This window comes from Castor canadensis, chromosome 8, assembly GCF_047511655.1.
Source record: "Castor canadensis chromosome 8, mCasCan1.hap1v2, whole genome shotgun sequence".
Taxonomy (NCBI): domain Eukaryota; kingdom Metazoa; phylum Chordata; class Mammalia; order Rodentia; family Castoridae; genus Castor; species Castor canadensis.
This window is the reverse complement of record NC_133393.1, coordinates 13,459,158-13,476,582: the sequence shown is the minus strand read 5'-3', so window position 1 is coordinate 13,476,582 and position 17,425 is coordinate 13,459,158. Positions and strand designations below refer to the sequence as shown.

The 17,425-nt window shown below is 56.5% G+C and overlaps 1 protein-coding gene across 1 annotated transcript; it reads left to right on the top strand.

The window, feature by feature from the left end:
• Positions 1 to 9,228: 9,228 nt before the first annotated feature.
• LOC141410473 (vascular endothelial growth factor A, long form-like) lies at positions 9,229 to 17,423 on the top strand. Its single transcript, XM_074083072.1, has 5 exons — positions 9,229 to 9,273; positions 9,492 to 9,564; positions 9,786 to 10,846; positions 13,757 to 13,805; positions 16,760 to 17,423. Exons 1-5 carry the CDS (start codon positions 9,229 to 9,231, stop codon positions 17,086 to 17,088), a joined length of 1,557 nt encoding a protein of 518 aa, XP_073939173.1. The 3' UTR covers positions 17,089 to 17,423.
• Positions 17,424 to 17,425: the final 2 nt, after the last annotated feature.

Here is a 17,425-nt window from a genome sequence, read left to right as displayed (position 1 = left end):
CCACGCCCTCTAGAGGTTTGGGGTGGCACTGTATGAGGAACCTAGGAGGGGGCCCTACTGAGGGGGTAGGTAACATGGGCTTCCAGAGAATATCCAGGTGTCCACGTTTAGGCAACAGGCACATCTGAAGCCTGCTGCTGGAAGGCACCCAGCAAAACTGTCCTATCAGCTCAGGCCTCAGTCAGGGTAAAGAGGGCCAGCTCAGCAGGGCAGCTCCTCTTCAATTCTCTTCTTTCCCTGGGCAGCTTCAAGGAGGTCGTGGTGTCCCTGCCAGCCCTGGGAGAGTGAGGAGGACTGTGGCCCTGTCCTAAGAGGAGCTTCGGGCAGGACAGGAGGAGGTGTGAGACTGGGGGTTGGCATGGACGGAACCTGGGAGGGTGGGAGAAGAAACTGTCACCTCCTGGCTGGAGGGCAGGTGGAAAGTGGGGAGCGTGAAGATGCGGAGAAATACTGGTGGATAGCGGAGTGGACAGAAGCTGTGGAATCATTTAGCAAATCCTGAAGATTAGGTCCTGGGAGAAGAATGGACAGGGCAGACCCAGCTTGTTTATATTACATATGCATAAGCTCACTTGCATCACAGCACACTGGCTCACCTGGCCCCCACCTCAAAATTGTCTGTGATTTTGGCTCAAGAATGGAGCAGGGGGCTTGACACCATTTTCTCGCTCATCCTTCTTACAGCAAAAAGGAAACTGCATAGATGGCTTTTCAGCCTCAGTTTGCTAAGTTTGGGACAGAGAAGGAAGAGGGACTATGGAATGAGTCACAAAATTATTCCACCTGACTGTGGGCCAGGCAGGAGGAGGGTGAGGTGTAGTCTCCCTGGAGCCTCCATCAGCTGTCTCCAGCAGAGGGATGGTGGTTACACATGCTGGTGGTGGGGGGAGGAACGCAGGAGTGACCTGGGCAGCCCAGCAGTCCTGGAGGAGGGACGCTCCTCACTGTTTACCTCTCCAGCCTCATCTACCCCAGTGCCCAGGGCCCAGGTTGTGTGGGCATCATCTCTGCTTCTCTAAGTTTTTGCCTCCGAGTTCCCTGTCCAACCTGATGTCAGTCAAGGCCCCTAAACCCTGCTTCAAGGATGCTCTGTGATCCCTAGAGTGGGGTTGTGGGTGCCCAGGGTGGGGGTCCTCAGGCTGAGGCTCTTTCTCATTCCTCTGCCACCTAGAAAGGGTCTTTCTCTGCATTGCCCATAAACACTTGCTGTACCACTTGACGGCCTTCTCATTCCATTCCCCTCCTGCCCGTTCTCAGCTGCCACACCCCATACATTCCGTCCCCCACTTCAGCTCCAGCTTGGAGGCAGGGGCTCCCTGCCACCCCTCCCACAGGGGGAGCCGGGGAGCTGCCTCCCTATCTCACCGTCTCCTCCTTTGTCTTCCCTTCCCTTCACCAGTCCCACATTTCATCCAGGCCAAGAATGGGCCTAGAAATCTCTAGATAAACATCCTGCTGCTATCATCCCACAAATACCCCAGAGAAAATGAGTTCGAGTTTGGTAGGTCTTTGCTTATCTAATTTAAATCCTTCTTGCTGAAATCCTTGCTGTTCTGCTTGGTGGCAAATAGGCAAACTCAGGTGTTGGTCACACAGTGGACCTCCCTGCTCATCCATGTCTGAGTAATCTTTATAGCATCTTTAAAAGGTGGTCCTAGGATGCTGCTCCTGGTCCTCCCTCTACTTCCTGCAGCTGGTCAGGCCACAGGCCACCATGTCCACAGTGCCCGTCTTTACAGCTCCTCCCCCCACCCTCACCACTTTCCCTTAAGCTGTACTGGGACCATAACCAGGTTAGCAATCAGTGCAGCCCCTTCTGCCTGGGCAGGACACTGAGGCCAGAGGAGTGGGGCCTTGTTCCAGGTGCCATTGCAAGGCAACAACAGGGCCTGGTTTGACCCAGGTGTCCTGACATTTGGGCAGGGCTACCCATGGCTCGGGAAGTGGCAATGTATAATGACAGGGCTTGAGAGAGAGAGAAAAAAGAGAGAGAGAGAGAGAGAGAAAGAGAGAGAGAGAGACCATTTGCCCCAGGGGATTTCAAGGTAAAGCCTGAGGTGGTATTTGGGGTGCTCAGGGGATACCCAGCCTCTCTGCAGCCTCAGTGGGGAGGGTGCCATGACCCAGGTCGGCTTGCCTGAACAGCTGGGTTTCTGGGAACACTCTTTTCTTCTCAGTGGGGCCCTGTTGTGGGTGGCAGTGGTGGTGGTGGTGTTTGTGTGTGTGTGTGTGTGTGTGTGTACGTGTGGTCATTAGTCCCCATAGCCAGTCTTCATCCTGCAGAGTTGAGGGGATGTAGAGTTCAGGCCATTCATGGATGGGTGAAGGGAGGATTGGGCAGGAGGCAGGGCACCTCCCTGTTCTCAGGCAGAAATGGGAGAAAGGCAGGCTCACTGTGCCTACTTCTGTCCTCTTTAGAGCCTCAGGTCATGCCACGGCCTTAGCGGAGGGGGCTTGGTGCCACTTGTTGTGCACCTTGCTCTCTCTAGATTGCCAGGTGGGTTCCCCTGGCATCCAGATAAGCAGGAGTGCATTCCATGCCCTTAGGGTTTCCTTCCGCAAGCTCTATTTTAGCTCCCTGAGGACCAGCAGGACTGGGAAGCACATCTCCCTTAGCCTGTCCCCCACTGCTCAGGTTGTACCCCAGTGGCAGATGGGAAGTGGAGAGCAGTCACATCTAAAGGGGCTTTGAGAAGCTGAGGCTTGTGAGGGGCAGAGGAGCCCTTAGCTAATAGCACTGTTCCAGGAAGTCCCCTGGGACAATGGGGCCAGATATAAAGGAGGGAGGTAGAAGACGAGGAGGGAGGGAGACATCCAAGTAAAGAGAGGAAGAAGGAAAAGAAAGTGTCCTCATTACTCAAAATTGTCTGTGTCTGGGCACTTCAGTTGGAATTCCTACCCTGGGCCTGTTTTTTAACCGTAGCAGGAACTCATGAGCCCATCGCTTCAAGGATTGAAGCCTGGTAGGTACCAGCTATGGGGAGTGTGGACTACACTTACATGGGTGGGGGGAGGGGGAGGCCTGGCCTGGTCTTTCCAAGAACAGAAGAGATATGGGACATGCAGACCTGGGGCCCAGACAGGAACTGCACATTCCAGCCTGGAGTGGAGGGTTGACCATGGCGGGGTGCTTATTCAATTGGTACGCCCTGGCACAGCCACTGATTGGCAAATAGCTGTTATGGTCCCTGAGACACCTCCCTCTACCCCTATGCTTTTCTGTCCACCCTTCCCGGGTCCCCTGGCCTTCGTATGATCCAGAAACTGAGGGGTTTATGTCTGGCCTGGCATATGCCCCTGGTTCTATGTGTACTGTGCCCAAACCATAACAGGTGCTAAATGTTTTGGCCTCCATCAGCTGGAGTGTGTGTGTGTGTGTGTGTGTGTGTGTGTGCCCTGTCTTACCTCTCCTGATGCTTCCAGTTGCGTTTTGGAAGGGGACTGAGTGCGTGGGCTGGTGTGCAGGGAGATGCAGGTAGGACTGGCTTTTCAGGGGACCAAGTGGAGTGGGTCTTGTTTAGGCACTGCCCAGGGTGAGGCTAAGTCCCTCTAGGAGGAAAGAGGCGCAAACAACGGGTTCCCAGGCTCGCTGCTGACTTGCTCCAATGCACCTGACACCTCCTCCCGGGCACTGCAGGACTCTCCAGACAGTCAGTCAGTCAGTCTTGGGGGCAGAAATCCTATGTATCTCAAAGGTGCATGGCTTGGTGACAGCCCCATGAAGTGATCTGGCGGCTCTTGGAGAGGTGGGAAGAAGATCTAAGTTTACATCTTGCCTCTCTAGCTATGTGGCTTCAGTCAATCTGGGCCTCCTCCTGCTTGTCTGGCCAGGATTTGCAATCTTCTTTAGAAGAGGAGTTTTTCCTTTACATGAAATTCCAAGTGAAACTCCAACAAATGAAGCAGATGAAACTGGGGGTGCTGTGTCTGCCTACTTGCATTTAGGACTTGAAACTCCTAGGACAACGTCCAATGTTCTCCTGACACAGATATCCTGGAACTAATTGCTTCATATTATCTTGTGGAAATTAGGCCAGGAAAATTCTGGAAGCTGAGGGGAAGTCTTCCCATTCCTTGCATCCTGCTCTGTATTTCTGGGTCTGGGAGGGCAGGCAGGGTGACAGGCTCCTCGGGGAGCCAATCATTAACTGGCTTTATCTTTGTGATCCGTCCTGGGGAACCTAGGCTTCCAGTCTAGGCCCAGGAAGACACTAGAAGAGTCTTCTTGCTGGGAGAGGTCTTTGATACTTGCCTTTTTTTTCCCCTGACTTCCCTGAAGGAAACCACACTGTTGTCACCTCAGTGGGTACAGATCTCAGTGGTGACCTGGTGACATAATTGCTTCATAGAATGGCTAAAGCAGGAACCAAGCCAACATGCCCCTCCCTCCCCACCTCAGTCATCTTTGGCATGCACTGTGAGGACCCCTCCCTCCCTCCCTTCCTTCCTTTACTGGGCTGTGGGTAAGCCCATTTCCTAGTCCTCTCTGTTCAACTTCAGCTGGGTGACAGTGGGTTTGCATTCTCTAGGACTTTGCACAGCTTCTATTCACTGCCTCCATACATTTCCCCAAACCCTCAAATAAGCACCATCGCGTCCATTTCACAGATGAGAAAACCAAGGTTCAGACAGACATGGGCACTTGCCCAGCGTCTCACAGCTTGGAAGTAGTGAACCAAGATTTGAACCCTGCCTGTCTGGCTGTTTCTATTATTGCTTTGGGGACAGAGGGTGGGATGGGAGCGCCCTCTGCCACTTGGTGGCAGGCCCCAGATTCACCACTAGTGCTGGATTTCTTTGAGTTAAGCCTTGCCCTCTGTCTTAAAGAACACAGCCCACGAGAGGATGTGACATTTGGTCTCAGTAGTCTCAGCTGGAGCTGTTACAGCCTCTCAGAGCCTCGAGCCTGAGGGAATCGTGTGTTTCACCTGGAAGACGCTGAGGCCCAGAAGGGCTGACTGACTTGGTCAAGGTCACACAGCATGCAGTAGACTACACACGTTTTTGCTCAGGGCTGTTTTCATATCTCTACATGTCTGCGACCAGTACCAGGTACCTGGGAGAGAATAGAGCTGGAGACAATATCTTTCTGCCCTGCCCCAGTGATATCACAGGCTGGTGTCCTCTGCCCTCCCCTCACCCCTGGGGCACAAACGGAGGAGCTCAATGTATGAACTGGACCTACCCCTGGTGCCTGCTTGTTTGTTTAAATTCTCTGGCAGAGACATGTTGTCCCAGAGGGCGGGGAAGGCAGCATGGCGCTCACCCCCTGAGGGAACGGCATTGTCCCTGTGGGCTCCACTAGGGAATGTTTTCAAAGAAGTCCTAATCCCCTGTGCTGCCTAGTCTCACAGTCTCTGCCACCCAGAGGAGCATCCCGAGGCCTCAGTGCCAGAACCCTCCAGAATCCCCTCTCCCCCCTCCACTTAGCTGGCCAAACTCCTACTCCTCCATCAAAACCCAACTGGGGTCACCTCCTCCAGGAAGCCTTTGCCTAACCCCAGCGATTATGTGCCCCCATCCCAGAACTGTTTTCAGCTTAGTCTTTAGTTTCCTCCAGACACGCAGCCCCTTCCACATTGTGGGAGCCCCAAGGCTTAGCCCAAAGCAGGCCCCATGGCTGAGTTTAATAATTGCTTGTGCATTGATCATAGTGAGGCTCATTCCATCCAGTCTGGGGACATTGCTTCCACACTTTCGTGTCATTGTGTCTCTCGTGGGCCCCTTTCCTACCTTGCCTATAGAGGTAGCTATGTATACCTTTGTCTGTCTGCAGCAACTCTGTGAGGCAGGTTTTGTCACACCTCTTTTGCAGAGGAGGGGAACTTGGCTCAGAGAGGTTAAGTAACCTGTCTTAGGCCACGCAGTTAAGAGCGGATAACCAGCAGTGCCACCTCAGTGCATTTGGTGCCAAGGTTCCCGTGCTTCTCACTGTCTGACTTGGAGTCCCCATATCCTGTAACATTGGCACAGAACCCAGTGCTTGGTAGACCCTGGGAAACAGTCACAAATTAGAACGAAGCTCAGCTCCCGGGCAGGGCGGGAGAACTGGGGACACAGCTTTGAGACCTTAGCAGTCATCACTTGCTGTCACCTTCCTGAGGGACTCCCTCCAAGACAGGATGAATCGGGGTGTAATGAGTATGATGGGGGCAGACTTTGGAAGAGATTGGGGTGCCAGGAAGTGGGCATTTCTGGGGCATGGGGAGAAGCAATCCATCTGTGACAGCTTGGTGCTAGGTGGGGACCCAAGAAGGAGAGGCAGAGACTTGGCTAAGGGGTGGGGGTGGTGTGGGTAGGTGAGCACCCGACCCCTCTCTCGCTCGCATCTTTTTCCTTTTCTGTCTCCTTTCTTGACCCTGGGGAGTGGGTCACCTCCCTGGCTAACTGGCTGTCTGTCCCTCTCATGACCCCCCAGTCAAACCTCAGACCTACACGGGGCTGTGATATTGGCCCTGGAGAGAGGCCTTTCTTTGCTTTCTGTTTGTCCTTCTATTACTTTGATGCGAAGACTTAGTGATAGAGGAGAACTAGTGATAGGGAGGGGAGAGGGGAAGGGAAGGGAGGAGGAGGAGATGGAGACAGACAGAGACAGACGGACTCACAGCCATAGACAGGGAATGGGGGAACCAACCCCATTCTTTCCTTCAACCAGCAAGACTGTATTGCTGCCCCTCCTGCAGCCCAGTGCCCTGCTGGGCACCTGGGGGCCTGAGGACGGGGTGGAAGAGAAGATTTCCCTCTATCACAGCAAAGCACTGGGAAACACATGAGAATTGCAGCAAGACCCAGAGCACCCTTTCCCTTGCCAGGGGCCCTGCCCACCCACCCACCCTTAGGCCTCCTATGAACTGCCCACAGTAATGCAGGTGAGAGCTTCCCTGAACAGTGGAGGTAACAGGGGAGGTGGCAGGACGTCAGGACAAAGTACAACTTCTGTGCCTTGGGCCTGATCACTACTTCCTTTGTCTGGGGCCACTGCTTGGCTCCTGGCTGCCTTTCATGCTCTTCTCCACCCCAACCTGTCCCTCTCCTCTTCCCCCTCCCCTGGAACACCTTCCTTTCCTCCTTGGCACCCTCTGAGCTGCCTCCAGAGCCCCAGGCTGTGGCTACCCAGGCCTGGCGATGGGACCTTCAACTGGGGCTGTTGTCACCCTTAGACTGGGACCCAGCCATGTCTTCTGTCTAGGCTGCCCTTGACTCCACGCCTCCAGTTGGGCCTGTGGGAAGCCTTTGGGGAGACAGTCTGCCCTGACGCCCTCTCCCTGCAGCCACCTGGGGAGGGAGGGTGCTAGAGGAGACATGGGGCTGGTCTTAGGACTCTCTCTTTTTTTTTTTAAGACCCAGGTGACTTAAGCTTTTCATCTGGCGAAAGTTTGGGCAGGAGCTAGGTCCACACAAGAATATAGAGTGCATGGCTGTGAAAGCTGGTGACTCCGCATGGGACAGGAGATCTGGAGGTGACCCCTTCTCTGACTCACCAGCAGGTTGTATCTAAGCCGCAGGGTGGAGGTAGGTGGCCTGTCCTCTCTCCGATGCAGCTTGCTCAAAAGCCCTCAGGCTAGGCTACAATCTTAGCTGCACCTTGAAGGGAATTCTGCATTGTCATTGCCCAGGCAGATCCACAGAGGGGACAGCAAACAGGTTGTGGTGGACAACATGGCATGTTGGGCTCACACTGGGGGCTAGGGTTGTGAAGCCCCTCCTAACTTTGGGGTCCTCTACTGAGTCCTCCTCTGCAGGCCCATTGCCTCCCTAGGGACTGAAAGGAGAGGATGTGAGCTCACAGGACCTGCAGCCTCTGTCCTGCCCCAGGGTGGGGATGAGGGAGGGGCTACGTCTTGTGGTCCTGGAGTGCTAAGGCAGACAAGAGGGAGGTTTATTGGCTTCCCTTCCCCATCCCACTCAGCATCTTGGAGCATGGAGCCAGGTGATGGCTTGTGAGCCAGCACTAAACACTGACTGGAAAAGACCTCGTCTCTGCTACCGGAGTTGAGACAGGACTGGAGCCTGAACGTGGAAAGGATGGGATGGAGTGAGCAGGAGCCAGTCCCTCAAAGGGCCCTGGGGACACCACTCCAGTGGAGTTGGGGTACCCGGGAGTTAATGTAATGCCCTCACCAGACCACAGCACTGTGGTGGATGGAAGGGGCTGGCTGAGTAACCTCCTTGGATTGTTTTGGAAAAACTGGGGGCAATCCTTGAGTTCCCATTCTCAGCCCAAGGTCTTTGCAGAGGCTACTTCAGCCCCAGGCCAGGCCCAGCCAGATCTGGGTGGGGAACAAGACTAGTTGGTCCCTCTCTTCCCACAGGTATCAGAGCCCCCTCTTATTCCCTGGGGGAGCCTGGGAACAGCTGGGCCAAAGCCCAACCAGGAATTTTTCCAGGCTGGTTCCTATATCCAAGGGTGGGGTGGGGGGCCTTGGGGAACACTTACTAAGGGAAGATGTGGGGAGTTGGAGAAGGGGGCTTTGAGGGAAGGGAGAGAACAGAGGAAAGAGAGTGGAGAGGCTGTGAGCCTAGAGAAGTAGCCAAGGGTTCTAGAGGGGATGGGGAACTGGGTAGACCCCCCGATTCTGTTCAGAAGATGAGAAGTGACTGGGGCTGGGGCTCCCAGAGCCTTGGCCCTCCCGCTTGGTGGAAGCTCTGGGCAACTGGCCTACTAACATTTCTGAATGCTAGGGGGTAGGTTTGAATCATCACTCAAGCCGGGCCTCCATCCGCCCCCACCAGCCCCTTGGCCTCAGTTCCCTGGCAACATCTGGGGGGGGGGGTGTCAGGAGGAACAAGGGCCTCTGTCTGTCCAGCTGCCTCTCCCTTTGGGCTCTGCCAGACTCCACAGTGCATACGTGGGATCCAACAGGTCCTCTCCCTCCAGGTCACTAACCCCAGAACCACACAGCTTCCCCTTCTCAGCACCATCAATTTGGTGTCAAATTCTTCTCCCCAGGGAAGACTCTCCAGACACTTCTGAAGAACCCCATTCACCCCAGGACCCCAGCTCCCCCTGATGTTTGCAGGTCAGATAGGGGTTCCAGATAAGTACACTGTCCCCCTGCGCACAGCACTGGGCTTTCTGCTCATGAGGCCATTCCAGCCTCAAACACGCAACTGTTTGGGAGGTCAGAAATGGGGGGTTACTCCCTCTTGCTAAGGCGGATAGGCTAAAGTCAGTTAGGGTGTGCATATGGCAGTCACTAGGGGGCGCTCGGCCACCACAGGGAGCTCATGAACTTGGGCGAGCCGCGTCTGCGTGAGGACGCGTGTGTCAATGTGAGAGCGTGTGTGTGTGTGTGTGTCTGTCTGTCTGTCTAGGGGGAGAAGGCCAGGGGTCACTCCAGGATTCCAACAGATCTGTGTCCCTCTGCCCACCCGTCCCTGTCCGGTTCCCCGCCCTCCCCCACGCCCTCCAATATTCCCAGCAAAGAGGGAATTGCTCTCAGGCCCTGTCCGCACATAACCTCACTTTCCTGTTTCCTCCCTCCCCCAAGCACCCCGCGGACGAAGGTGTCTCTGGGCAAAGTTCCAGGGGGTGCACTGAAAATCTTCAGGCTGTGAACCCTGGTGAGGGTCTAGCTTTCGCTTCACTGTAGTGAGCCAGGGGCTTAAGAAAGGCGTGCCAGGCCCAGTCGGTCTGTCCCCGCCCCTGGGGCGGGCCTGGGGGGGCGGGGTTTTTGTGGGGCGGGGCCAGTCCCCCTTTTTTTCTCCGCTGGTAGCTGTGAGGATCGCAGAGGCTTGGGGTAGCCGGGCTGCGACAAGGCCGTTGGCGCAGGGGCCGAGCTGAGCCGGCGGCAGCGGAGCTCTGTCGCGAGACGCAGCAGCGAGGCGGATTGTCCCGCGGACTCACCGATCTGGGGGTCTCTGCTCTAGGATTCGATATTCATTTGTCAGGGGTTTATCCCCCTTCTTTTTTTTCTTAAACATTTTTTTAAAGAACTGTATTGTTTTCCGCTTAATTTATTTTTGCTTCCTATTCCCTACTTCAATCGTGCCGACCGACGGTTTGGGGATTGCTGTTGACTCTCCCAGATCACTTCGGATTTTGGAAACGAGCAGAGAGATAAGAGGTAGCGAGAGCTCCAGAGAGAAGTCGAGGAAGAGAGAGAGATCGGGTCAGAGAGCGCGCCAGCGAGCGAGACGCGAGAGGCACAGGGGCAAAGTGACTGACCTGCTTTTGGGGGTGACCGCCAGAACGCGGCGTGAGCCCTCCCCCTCGGGATCCAGCATCGGACCAGTGGCGCTGACGGACAGACAGACAGACACCGCCCCCAGCCCCAGCGCCCACCTCCTCCCCGGCAGGCGGCCGACGGTGGACGCGGCGGCGAGCCGCGGGCAGGAGCCGGAGCCCGCTCCCGGAGGCGGGGTGGAGGGGGTCGGGGCTCGCGGTATTGCACCGAAACTTTTCGTCCAACTTCTGGGCTGTTTTCGCTCCGGAGAAGCCGTGGTCCGCGCCGGGGAAGCCAATCCGAGTGAAGCCGGGAGAAGTGCTAGCTCGGGCCGGGAGAAGCCGCAGCCGGAGGAGGGGCAGGAGGAAGAACAGAAGGAAGAGGAGAGGGGGCCGCAGTGGGCGCTCGGCTCTCGGAAGCCGGGCTCATGGACGGGTGAGGCGGCCGTGTGCGCAGACAGTGCTCCAGCCGCGCGCGCGCCCCAGGCCCTGGCCCGGGCCTCGGCTTCAGGAGGAAGAGGAGCCCGCCAAGGCGCGGAGGAGAGCGGGCTGCCCCGCAGCCCGATCCGGAGAGGGAGCGCGAGCCGCGCCGGCCCCGGCCGGGCCTCCGAAACCATGAACTTTTTGCTTTCTTGGGTGCATTGGACCCTTGCCTTGTTGCTCTACCTCCACCATGCCAAGGTAAGCGGCTGTGCCCGCCTGCTGCCGCGGGCCGCTGCGAGCGCCTCTCCCGGCTGGGGACGTGCCTGCGAGCGCGCGCGTGGGGGCTTCGTGCCCCACGCGGGTCCTTGGGCACTCGGCGCGCGGCGTCCCCCCTCTGTAGTCGTACGTGTAGGGGGAGGGGGTTGCGCGCTAGGTGGGAGGGCGCCAGGCTAGTCTCACCGCCCACGCGGGCCCTGCCCACCCACCAGAGTCACCGCACGTACGATCTGGGCCGACCAGCGGAGGGCGGGAGCCAGAGGAGGAGGCCGAGGGGGCTGGGCTTGCGCTGCTGCTGCTGGCGGCTGAAGTTTGCTCCCGGCCGCGGGTCCCCGACGGACTGGAAGTCCGAGCAGCGGGGGCGGGAACCTGAGCCCAGAAGGCAGGGGGGTGCTCGGACCTTGGACCAGGGGAGGGCAGAGAGCGTGGAGGGGGCAGGGCGCAGGCGAGAGAGGAGGCTTGCTGTCACTGCTACTCGGTCTTTTCCGCTCTCGCCGCGAGTTTGGGAAAAGTTTTGGGGATGGATTGTTGCGGGGACCCCCCCCGTCCCCCGCCTGCGGGGCCACCTGCGCCGCGCCACCCCCGCCCGTCCCCGCTCGCGTCCCGCTCGTTGCCCGCCCTCCCCCGCCCGGCCGGGCGCGCGCGGCGCGGAGCCGATTACATCAGCCCGGGCCTGGCCGGCCTCGTGTTCCCGGAGCCGCGGCTGCGGGAGCCGGGAGCTCGGGGCAGCGAGCGGCGCCCCTCCCCCCGCCTGCCCTCCGCGGGAAGGTGACCTCTCGAGGTAGCCCCAGCCCCAGGACCTGGAGAACCACCCATACCCCGTTCCGCTGTCCCCAGTCTCTATTCCTGCCTTGTGCCAGGAAGAATTTTCTGACGCCCCTTCCCCCCGCCCTTTTTTCCCCTATTTCCTCACTAGTGGGTAAATTTGCCCTTTCCACCTTTTATTTTTGACTTCTCTTTGCTGAGAAGACCCATCCGACCCTCTCCGGCCCCACAGGCCCGGGAGAGAAAAGAACGGTAACTGTCAGAAGTGGAGGTTGCCAGAGACCCCCCCCCCACCATGCTTTGTCAAAACTCTACCTGAAGTTCTGACTTGGTGGCCTTGTGTTTCCCTCCCCTCCTCAATAGTTCCAAATAGCTGTGCTTCAGCTTTTGGGGGGGTCAGAGAAGGGTAAAGACCCACATCACCCCACTTTGCCCTTTTTGGAGAAGTGACTGGAAATTTGCTGGGACATGGAGCCTGGGAATAGCCCTTCCTGCCCCATCGGCAGGAGCCGCTGCCAGTCTTGTACACATACTTTGTCCTGACAGAACCTGGTATTGGAGCAGGTGGTTTTTTGGAACTCCAAACTTGCCTACCCAACTTGTTTCTCAAAGCCACTAAGGGGTCCTTTTCTATCCCTCCCTTCCTGCCTTTCCTCAGAGTCCCCTTGGAGAGGAGGCAGAAGGAAGGAAATAGGCAGGGGTCCCCGCCACCACCCAGAGTTGCTCAGACCCTGGCACAAAGGCCTTGGCTCCAGGCCTCCAAGTGGGGAGGAGGGGCAGAAGTGGCTGCTGGGCCACAGTGTGACCTTCAGAGGCCCCCAGAGAAGGGCACCTGGCCCCTCCCTGCCTAGAACCGCCCCTCCTGTGCCCCCTGGCCCTGGAGGGAGTATGAAGTTTCTGTTCCCTTTCCTCCTTAGGGCTCAGGAGGAGGAGAGGGAGAATGTCACCCCGGTATTGTGGGGATGGGTGAGGGGCTGAAGTGCAGAATACAGGGGAGGTCCTTGAGGGGTTGTAGTGGGAGGCTATCCAACTGGGAGCCTGGGAAGTTTTATCTTTCCTTGAGAGGGGCTTCCTCTGACCTTGGCCTTGGGGCAAGAATGGGGGACCTGGGTGGGCTGTGTGGGAAGGAGACACACAGATTCCCTCCCAGGGAGTCTGGAGGCCCAAACTGACTTGGGTGCAGCTCTGCACAAAAGGAGCAGGTGGGTGGGGAGGTGGGGAACTGGAGGCCCCCAGCATGCTGCTGTCAGGTCCACGTTGTCTGCAGGTTGACCTTCACAGCCTCTGGGATCTAGTGGGAGTGGGGAGGCTGGAGGACTTCTCAGCTTGGGGTAGAGCGGGGGACCCCCTGGGGCTGGGCTGCCTAAGGAAGAAAAGACTTCCCTGACTGCGGTTGAGGAAGGTGCTTAGGTGAGAGGGACCTGGGACAAGGTGGCAGTGGAAGGCTTTCAAAATGCTTTTAGGCTCTGGGTTGATGAGGGCTGGGAGGAAAATGGGGGCTCGCCCTTCCCCAAGGGCTTCCTCCAGACTTTTACCCTCTAAGCAACCTGTAGGTATGTTGAATATTCCTGCAGACTGGAAGAGTTTGGATGGGGGAGGGTGGTTGGTGCCCTTCGGTCCTCTGCACCCCCTCCCTCTCCGACACCAGCTCACCCTGGTATTTGTCATGTCAGCAGGAGAAGGTCACCATGTTGTTTTTCTCGCCCCCAGTTCTTCCTTCCTGCCCCAGTCCAAATTCGTCCTCCTATTTGACCTTAATACTTACCCATGGCTTTGGACCAGGGAATCAGGGGGTAGTAAGAGCAAGGAGAGGACAGTGTGGGGAAGGCATCAGGACCTGGACAGTGCAACATTCTGGTGTTTTTCTCCTGTATTGCAAACTCCCCACCCCCCAACATCTGGTTAGTCTTTAACTTTCGTGGGTTCAGAAGTAGAGCAGACCAGGGCTGGTGGGCAAACTCCAAGCCCACAGCGACCCCCGACTGTTCCCTGTCCCACTCAAGCCTTGGAGAAGCCATAGGCCATGGGCTGGGAGGGAAGCAAGAAGGAAGGAGGGGCCAAGTGACTGGGCCTTTGCACCTCTGTCCCTGCTCCTGCCAATCCCATGCTCTTTTATTTTGTCCTCAGTGGTCCCAGGCTGCGCCTATGGCAGAAGGAGAGCAGAAAACCCGTGAAGGTAAGTTCCCCTGGCTCTTGGATGGTATTCTCTGTCACCCCAGGAGGTGTGTGGATAGGTCTGATTCTTTCTTTTCAAATAACGTGGATGTGCATGTGTGAGTGTGTGTGTGCATGCAGAGATAGGATCAAGACAGAAAGTGGTGAGCACCTTGGGGTTAACCCTTCAGCTTCTTAAGGTCTCTTCCCTGTTCAGGTCTCTCCTAAAAGTCGGACTTGTTGCTTTTTTCTTCTGTTCTCTCCAGTAACATTTTCTTTGGAGAGGGAGCTGTGAGCACAGACCAGGAAGGTAGTATCCAGGGATTCCAGATGTCCAGGGAGATAGCTCCTGCACCCCTGCTCCCAGGGGAGATGAATGTGCAATACCACCTCCTACCCAGCCACGGTCCAACTGTGGGGGCTGTGACCCTTTCTGTGTGAGCTAGAGGTGCCCTGAATGGGACAGCCTAATGGGGACTCCTCCTTCCCCCCCCCCACCACAGTTTTCATTCCTCTGGGGCTTGGGGAAAGCCCTGGTGGACTGTGTTCGGGTGCTGTGAACTTCCCTCTTGGGCCAGCAGAGGGCTGGCTGTAGCTCCCAGGCGCCCCGCCCCCCTGCCCAACCCTGACTCTGCCTGCCTTTTGTTCCAGTGTGGTTTGGAGTATGGGGATCCTCCCATTTCTCTGGGGACGCCCTGGCTCTCCCCAGCACTGAGTGTGGCCTCTGCTCCAGCTCCCCTCCTCTGAGGAAGGAAGGCCCTGGGGTCTTTCTCTATGCCAGTTTTTCTGACCCAAATCCAGTGTGGCCACAGTAGCCGCCAAGGGTAGTGATGCCCAGCCGATTCTGCCTCCTCCTCCCCCCCACTCCAGGAGCCCTTTCCTTGGCCCAGGGCCTGGCTTTCTGCCACTTCCTGGCCTGTGCCACTGACAGGCCCCTGCTCCCAGTATGCCACCCAACCCCTTCGGCTTTCCAGTGGTCTCTGTGGTCTGGGAAAAACAAGACAAATGGTCTTTGTTTGCTGGAGAAAAGGTTGTCTGCCATAAATAAGGAAAACCACGAAAGCCTGATGTTGGAGTGCATGAGTGCATACGCCCCGTGCAGGAGGACGGCTTTCTTTAGAGGTCTGGCTTGGCCCACCGAACGTGCTGCTTCCTCTACCTCCTGTGGGCCTGGGGAATTCTAAGGAGAAATTTTGCAAGGGAATTCTCACCCCAGGTCTTTTTCAGCTCCTAACCCTATTGTCCAGGCCAGAACTTTCTACTATCCCCTCCTGGGTGGGGTCACAGCCTGGACCACCTCTGTCCCAGACATGATGCAGGATCAGTTTAAAAATTCTGGATTAGTTAACTTCATCAGTATAGACTTGCCTTAAAATTTTTCAAACCTCTGGTCTCATTGACTCTGTGGGCCATGCATTTCTTAACCCTTTGGGGGTAAGAAAAGAATTCCTGCCTGTTGGCTGGAGAGGAAAAGCAGAGACCAGGTTGGTGGGGGTTGGCTTAGGCGTCCCCACAGTTCTTTTGGTTTTCATACCTGTGACCTTCTCCCTACCTTCTCCTCAGCTCCCAGCTAACCTGTTGTGACATATCCCTGGATGGCATCTTTCTTTACCCTTTTGGAAGGAGAGGGTACTGTGCTGTAGCCCCTGGGCAGGGCTGTAGTCTATGGGGTGTGCACTTAAGATGTCTTGATGAAGTTCCAACCTTGTGTTATCCGGAATGAGAAAAGAACAGTTGTTCTCAGTGCTGCCAATGGGAGACAAAACCCCACATTTCAGCTTTTTTTTCAGCGTCTTTAGAGATCAGGCCAACCCACTTACACAGATGAGCAGAGTCAGAGGCCCATCGAGGGGAGGGACGGACCCAAGGTCACGCTAAGTCATAGCCAGTGCCTGGGCCTCCTTGCTGGCCAGGGTTATTCTTCCCTTCTATGTAGAGAACTCAGTTGAGGGATAGGCTTGTTATGGGGTGTTAGTGGGGGGCATGATGGGGTATGGCAGTTTGGGTCACAATTTGGAGTAGTCATGCCAGAGTCCTGCGTTTATTTATTCTCAGCGCCCCACCCCTATGGCCCAGAATTACCCCTTCATGCTCCAGTGCACCTTGGGAGCTGTGGTCAGCCTGGGAAACTGTCTTTATCCTGGTCTCCCTCCAGATCTGCTTCTACAAGTACCCGGCCGTTGAAGCAATGGCAGCATTGTTTTTTCCATGATGCAAGCAGTTTGCCCTCTTGGGCGGGGTTATTGGCGCTGGCAGGGCCTGCACAGTGGCCCCGCCCACTTCACCTGCTGACACCTCCTTAGCCTGGGTGTGGGGAGGGGGATTGGCAGGTGGCAAGGTGCCTCCTCAAGCTTTTATGCCAGTGTGTGGCATAGGCCAGGAAAGCCTTTGATGTCAGAGCCCATGACTTCACTGCTTATTAGAATGTGACCTTGGGCAGGTTACAGAGCCTCTCTGAGTCTCTCTGAGCCTCCAGTTCCCCATTTACAAGAGGGGATCCCAGTAGTATTTAGTAGTGCCATCCATGTAGGGAGGTCGATAACGTGGGCACTGTACCCAGTGCCCAGCATGTACCAAGTGCTCAATAAGCAGGTGCAGGCCTGCTTGATGTTATCACAGTGACTGTGGGGAGGTTGCAGGAAAGTGGAGAGCAACTGGGCAGAGCTCGTTGCTCCTTGCAGACAAAGCTTAGTGTAGCCATACTTAGACTGTCCTCTGGCATCACAGTGAGGCAGAGAAATCAGAGGTGACATGCCTCCTCTCCTGTGGTCTGTGGAATGAACACAAACCTTCACCAGCCGTGGTGGTGAAAAGCTAAAAGAGAGCTTCCACTCAGCAGAAGGGACTTCAGTTAGATCTTTGGAAGGACTTACCTGATAGTGAGGCCCTGAGGAGTGGCCATCCAGAGCTGGGTGGAGATAGGGGATGGCTGTCTTTTGCATCACCCTGAGCTCATGTTTCCCCCTTCCCATGCAGTGGTGAGGTTCATGGATGTCTACCAGCGTAGCTACTGCCGTCCGATTGAAACCCTGGTGGACATCTTCCAGGAGTACCCTGATGAGATCGAGTACATCTTCAAGCCGTCCTGTGTGCCCCTGATGCGGTGTGGGGGCTGCTGCAATGATGAGGCCTTGGAGTGTATACCCACCCAGGAGGCTAACATCACCATGCAGGTGGGCACCTGTGGGGCCGGGGGCAGGGACACAGGGAGGGCTGTTATACTTTGGAACAGGTGGCCTGGGTCCCTTACTGGGAAGCGCTTGGTAGGTGGAACTGGACTTGCCTGGCCTAACTCCTCTCCTTGAATTGGGGTTTGGGGTGGGGAGGTGTAGTGGGAGTCTTGGGGAAGAAGATGCCTGCATTTCCCAGCCCAGGTTCTCCTGACCTTTGCCCCCTGAGCTCAGGAAGGGGCCCATGCCTGCACAAGAGCCCTTCTCTTCTTCCCTTGGAGAGAGCCTGCAGGCCCTCCCTTCTTGGAGGCTCGATTTGGGAAGCTGGATAGGCCTGGTCTGAGAAGAGGTTTTTGGGTGCTTCCTGGTGATGGGGTACAAACCAGCCTAGACAAGAGTAGAGAGTGGGAGGGAGCTCTGAGACATAGGGGGTGGTGTCTCTGGGGTAGCTGCTAGGGGTCAGGGTGAGACC